The sequence below is a fragment of the Cynara cardunculus genome, unplaced genomic scaffold (genome assembly GCF_001531365.2).
Source record: "Cynara cardunculus var. scolymus isolate 2C unplaced genomic scaffold, CcrdV1 Un_Scaffold_2872, whole genome shotgun sequence".
Lineage (NCBI taxonomy): Eukaryota > Viridiplantae > Streptophyta > Magnoliopsida > Asterales > Asteraceae > Cynara > Cynara cardunculus.
In genome coordinates this window covers 27,108-33,887 of record NW_020201252.1, presented here as the reverse complement: position 1 = coordinate 33,887, position 6,780 = coordinate 27,108, and the positions used below count along the sequence as shown (strand labels likewise).

The window sequence follows — 6,780 nt, the reverse complement described above, 5'->3', positions numbered from 1 at the left end:
CGAGTTTTGGTGGCCGGGCATGAAAGTGGATATCGACCGTTATATTGAGAGATGCGTTACGTGTTTGCAAGTGAAGGCTGAGCACCAAAAACCTTATGGTAGTTTACAACCTTTGGAGGTGCCAGTCTAGAAATGGGAAGAGTTGACCATGGACCTCGTAACAAAGCTACCGAAGACTTCTCGTCAATACGATATTGTTTGGGTGATTGTGGACCGGTTAACAAAAAGTGCTTATTTTCTCGCGGTTCGGGAAGATTATTCTATGGATCGTTGGGCACAAATATACATTGATGAGATAATTGCCTGTCATGGTGTACCGTTAAAGGTAGTTTCTGATCGTGATTCTCGATTTACCTCAAATTTTTGGACTAGTATGCAAAGAGAACTAGGGAGTCGTGTTGCTCTTAGTACCGCATATCACCCCCAAACCGATGGACAGTCAGAACGCACGATTCAAGCAATGGAGGATATGTTACGAGCTTGTATCTTGGAGTTTGGTGGAAGCTGGGATTACCACTTGCCACTTATAGAGTTCTCGTATAACAAAAGTTATACTCCATGATCGACATGGCTCCACTTGAGGCTTTGTACGGACGTAAGTGCCGTACGCCTCTCTGTTGGCAAGAAACCGGAGAGAAAGTGTTGGCTGGACCCGAGTTGATTCAAGTCACACATGATAAGATACGGGTTATACGTGAAAGAATGAAAGCAGCCCAAGATCGACAGAAATCTTATGCCGACAAACGACGACGACGGATTCAGTTTGAAGTGGGAGATATGGTGATGCTGAAAGTATCACCATGGAAGGGAATTCTACGGTTTGGTAAGAAAGGGAAGTTGAGTCCACGTTTCATTGGACCCTTTAAAATCCTTGAGTGTATTGGAAAACAAGCATATCGCTTGGAGTTGCCAGAAGAACTCTCCGGTATTCATGACGTTTTCCACGTTAGCTATCTAAGGAAATGCTTGGGTAAGCATGAGGAGACCGTTCCTTTGGTGAAGGTCAAGTTGGATAAAATATTGAGGTACATAGAAGAACCCGAGGCCATTMTTAATGAAAGAACCGTTAATCTCCAAAACAAGATCGTAGATTTGGTCCTTGTTAAATGGAAGCATCACCGTGGTCCGAATTGGACGTGGGAGAACAAAGACGAAATGAAGGCCAAGTATCCGGAGTTATTTGAGAGACCTTGATTTCGAGGACGAAATCTTCGAAAGGAGGAGGTATTTGTAACATCCATCTTCCTAATACGCTTAATTATATGTTGAAAACATCGACTTTTCGGGTATGGTTTTGAGCATTGGGTTCTAACGAATTTTTTTTTCTTTTTTGTTTGGAAATATTTTCTAGAATCTTTTTATTGGAGCTTGTAGGTTATCTCGTTATGGATGCGTAAGCGAAAACCTCATCGAAAACAGAGTCCCGACAAAAAGTTATACAATTTTTAGTGTTTAGGGGTCAAAACGGGTACCCAGCCGGGTCAACCCGACCCAACTCGGGATTTAGGTTGCAAATCATCAAATCAGCCCCATTTTCAACCCTGTTTTCTCTCAAAATTGGTCTTGGGGTTCTAAGGTGCGATTACACACACTTGGGAGTTTATCTATCCCTAAATCAAGTGTTTTATCAAGATTATTGAAGGATTTATAGAGAAATCAAAGGTAAAACTCATATTTTATCTTTATTTTGATGGCATGCATAGAGTTTGAGTCCGTTCATATGATGATTTACTGATGAAATCATGAAATTATGTTAGGACTAAGTGTTATTATTAGTTAGTATGTGAAATCCAAGGATGGATTGTAAGATTTCTTGAAAATGTGATGTTAGCTCAAGAACAAGTGTCGACTTTTAGGAGTCAATTTGAGATACAATGAAATTAATAGAAAATTGATGTTATAATCATGGTTTATCATTGATTTATTGTGGAATATGGTAAAAATAAGTGAAACTATGAATTTGGAACTTATTGGGCTAGTATTGGTAATGTTTTGGATGAAAATGGGTGTTTTGAGCATTTGATAGGATGATTACAGCCCTGTTTTTGGAAAATCATAGAAAATCATAGAAAATTCAAAAAACTATGAATAAATAGGCCCTAGAAAGGTAAAAGAAAGGGCTACAACTTGTCTTTAGATCTGAATTGGTGATTTTGAGTTTTAAAGGGGTTAAACTGCCTTGCAAGTTAAGTATTTATATTGAAATCCAAAGTAGAGTACCTTAATCGAAATGAGGTTTGAGTGAGTTCTTGTTGTGCTTCACTAATGAAACTTTGAATATAACTTCCAGGGATTGTTTGAGCTTGTATGGAAGTCTTGGAGGTGGTTTTCCAWCTTTGATTTGGAAATAGGATTCGACCACTCGGTTTGACATTCGGTTTAATTCAACCAAATTTTATGGTGAGTTTACTTGGATATGTGTCTATTATGTGCTCTACAGATGTAAATGTTGATATAAAACTTATCTTTTGATGGTAAATATATATATGTATCCCGTATTTTGTTAAAGTTGAACTTGAAATTTAGCTTAAGATCTATCCGTTAATTGTGATTCGGTAACTTGTGTGTTCACCAGTACCCGATATCCCACCTCAAACCTTTCATGGTTCAAGGATTAGAGTCACGCCTAGGAAAAGTGTTCCACTACCTCGGCGAGTGACATTCGAGAATTCTGCTAGAGTTAGAGTAGAGACATCTCAACCACAGCTAGGGGGAAGGATTTCTCAAGTAGTGACCGGAGTACCTGCATCCTGCACTCGGGGCATGAATCTGGATGAACGAGAATGGGTGCGGAGAATCGCATCAGATACTCAAGTTCACCAGACCTGGCTGGGATAACACCACCACATTCTAAACAACTTATCCGATGTAATGGAAATGCACCACCAGCGTATGATGAGAAACTCGGATGCCGTAATTGCTGCGAGACGGGAGATTAGGAGATTGTACAAGTGGCTGGTAGTGAGTGGGATGATGATGTTGATACTAGGAATGATGATCGGTTGGATGTTGTTCTAGAAAGATTGACTAGTGATAGGCTATCCACTCTTTTGCAAAGAAACTCAAGATCTTGTTTTGTGATTGTAATCATCTATGAATGCATAATATCTTTTGAGAAATACTTATTTACATCAAGCCATGGTGAATATAAGATTATTCTGTTTGGTCATATAAATGCTTGAATGTTATCCATGCGATGAATATCCATTACATCACTTAAATAACTGAAAGTTATTATCCTTGATATTGCCAAGAAAATGACGAAATTCCCTTCTGACTTAGGCCTTAGAAAATGCCGTCAAGAAGAGAAAACCCTGAAGTTGCACGACTCGTATCAGAACAACTATTGGCTGCACTCCCCAACATTGTCAGCCAGGTAGCGACATGACTAAACGCTAACCAACCAACTAATTCTGAGCCTAGAACACCCCGGGAATGCACCTATAAATCCTTCAGATCCTGCAACCCAAAGGAATTCCATGGAACTGAGGGGGTTGTAGGATTATTGACTTGGATAGAGGGTATGGAATCTGTCCTCCATATCAGTAAATGCACAGAAGCAAACAAGGTAGAATATGATGCATGCTTACTTCAAGGGCAGTCACTAACATGGTGGAACACATTAGTTCATACTAGGGGTCGGGAATCTGCCAACCAACTTTCATGGGAAGAGTTCAAGAAATTACTTAAGGACGAATACTGCCCAAGAAGTGAACTCCAAAAATTGGAAATGGAGTTATGGAACCATGAGATGAAAGGGGAAAACATAGTTGCATATACTACTCGATTCCATGAGTTAGCAAACTTAGTGCCACATCTGGTGACACCCGAGGAAGTTCGAATTAAGAGATATATTTGGGGATTGTCTCCAGAGATTCGAGGAAACATCACCTCGGCAAACCCAAAGACCCTTCAGGAGACAATAGACATTGCCACCAAACTCACAAATAATGCTGTTCGATCTGGAGAATTCGCCAAGGGAAAGAGAAAGATGGAGGAGCATGAGAATAGAAGATTTGGGGGAAGATTTGACAATAGGAAAGTAGCAGGGAATTTTGGGGTTCAGACCTAGGTGGTAAACCAAGGAAGCAAGCCTAAGTGCAATAAATGCCAATATCCACACTGGGGAAATTGCATCATCTACCAAAGATGCCACATAGGTGGTCATGCTGCGAAAGATTGCAGGAAGCGATTGTGTTTTGATTGAGGAAGTCCAGACCACATAAGGAATGTGTGCCCAAAGAGAAAACAAGGAACAAATGCTAACCAAGCCCGACCGGCCAATCAAGGAAACCCAGAAAGTCAAGCACGGGGCCGAACATTTGAGATTGGAGCAAAGAAAGCTAGGTATGATCCCAATGTGGTTACAGGTACATTTCTCTTGAATAATGAATTTGCATCGGTATTATTTGATTCAGGGGCAGATAGAAGCTTTGTATCATTAGATTTTAAGCCGAAGATTAACTTAAAGCCCCAAAGGTTGAAAGAAGCTTATACAATAGAATTTACCAATGGCCAAGAAATTAAGGCTAGAGATATAATCATGGGTTGCACACTAAGTTTAGCCAACAAGGATTTCAGCATAGACCTCATTCCGATTGAGCTAAGAAGTTTTGATATAGTCATAGGCATGGATTGGCTATCCAAAAATCGAGCTGAAATAGTCTGTTCGGAAAAGATTATCCAAATTCCTCAAGAAGGAAGTGACTCAATTGCAATTCTAGGAAAAGAGTCAGATCGGAAAATTAGGATAGTATCATGCATGAAGATGCGGAAGTACTTAAGGAAGAACTATGTTGCATTTTTGGTGCATGTTACTGATAAGAAGGTCAAAGAGAAATGTATTGATGATTTCCCTATGGTTCGGGAGTTTCCTGATGTATTTCCCGAGGACTTACCAGGACTACCCCCGCCAAGACAAGTCGAATTCGGTATCGACTTAATCCCTGGAGCTGCCCCAGTGGCAAAAGCACCATATCRGTTGGCTCCATCAGAAATGCAAGAAATGTCAAGCCAACTCCAAGAGTTATTAGATAAGGGATTTATAAGACCAAGTTTCTCACTATGGGGTGCACCAGTTCTATTCGTCAAAAAGAAAGATGGGTCAATGCGAATGTGCATTGATTATAGGGAACTTAATAAGTTGACCATCAAGAATAGATACCCCTTTCCCAGAATCAATGATTTATTCGATCAACTCCAAGGTGCCGTATACTTTTCAAAGATCGATCTACGATCTGGATACCATCAAGTGAGAATTCGAGAGGAGGACACTCCCAAAACAACATTCAGGACCCGGTACGGTCATTACGAATTTTTGGTTATGCCATCCGGGCTAACCAATGCACCGGCAGTCTTTATGGATCTGATGAATAGAGTTTGCAGACCAGACCTGGATAAATTTGTAATTGTTTTCATAGACGACATACTAATTTATTCACAAAGCAAGAAGGATCATGAGCAACACTTGAGGATGATTTTAGAGCTACTCAGAAACCAGAAATTGTACGCAAAATTCTCCAAATGCGAATTCTGGATTCGTGAAGTACAATTTCTTGGTCACGTGGTTAATGAAAGAGGGATTCAGGTAGATCCTGCCAAGATTGAGGCCATTAGGGAATGGGAAGCCCCAAGAACCCCGACGGAAATTTGTCAATTTCTTGGTTTGGCAGGCTATTATCGGCAATTCATCGCGAACTTTTCGAAAATTGCACAACCACTCACAGCCTTAACTTAGAAAGATAAGAAGTTTTTCTGGGGAGAGAAACAGGAAGAGGCATTCGAGACCCTTAAGCAAAGACTATGTATGCACCTATCTTATCCTTACCCGAGGGTTCAGAAAACTTTGTGGCTTATTGTGATGCATCACATCAAGGCTTAGGATGTGTTCTAATGCAAAAAAGATAAGGTCATTGCATATGCCTCAAGGCAACTCAAAGTGCACGAGAAGAACTATACTATGCACGACCTAGAATTGAGAGCCATAGTATTTGCACTTAAGATATGGAGACATTACCTTTATGGTACCAAGTGCACAGTGTTCACTGATCACAAAAGCCTTCAACACATCCTCAACCAGAAGATGTTAAATATGAGGTAGAGAAGATGGGTTGAACTGCTTAGTGATTACGACTGTGAAATCAAATACCATCCCGGCAAAGCAAATGTGGTGGTCGATGCTCTGAGTAGGAAGGAAAGGAGTGAAACCAATAAGGGTGAAAGCGTTGGGAGCAATAGTAAGCACCAGTCCGAAGGCGCAAATTCTCGTGGATCAGAAAGAGGCATTAAGGAAGGAGAATTTGAAGAATGAAACTCTGCACCACATAGAGACTAAGTTTCAACTGAAATCAAATGGAGTTTATTACTTGGGAAACAAGGTTTGGATACCTAAGATTGGTAATCTTAGATCCATAATTTTGGATGAAGCCCATCGATCAAAATACTCAGTCCACCCAGGAGCGGATAAGATGTACAAGGATCTTAAGGAACACTATTGGTGGCCTGGAATAGAAAAAGACATTGCACTTCACGTAGGCAAATGTTTAACTTGTGCAATGGTCAAAGCTGAACACCAAAAACCATCCGGTCTACTTCAACAACCCGAGATTCCCCAATGGAAGTGGGAACAAATATCGATGGATTTCATCACAAAGTTACCCAAAACTGGGAAAGGGCATGATATAATCTGGGTGATCATAGATCGACTGACAAAATCTACTTATTTTCTACCGATCTAAGAAGATTATAAGATGGAGAAGCTGGCTCAGATTTACATAAATG

General features: G+C 40.3%; 1 protein-coding gene across 1 annotated transcript; it reads left to right on the top strand.

Annotated features, from left to right (window-relative positions):
• The first annotated feature begins 567 nt into the window (after positions 1 to 567).
• On the top strand, positions 568 to 1,194 carry LOC112503326. The gene has a single exon (XM_025107386.1). The coding sequence runs from the start codon at positions 568 to 570 to the stop codon at positions 1,192 to 1,194; it is 627 nt and encodes a 208-aa protein (XP_024963154.1).
• The last annotated feature ends 5,586 nt before the right edge of the window (positions 1,195 to 6,780 follow it).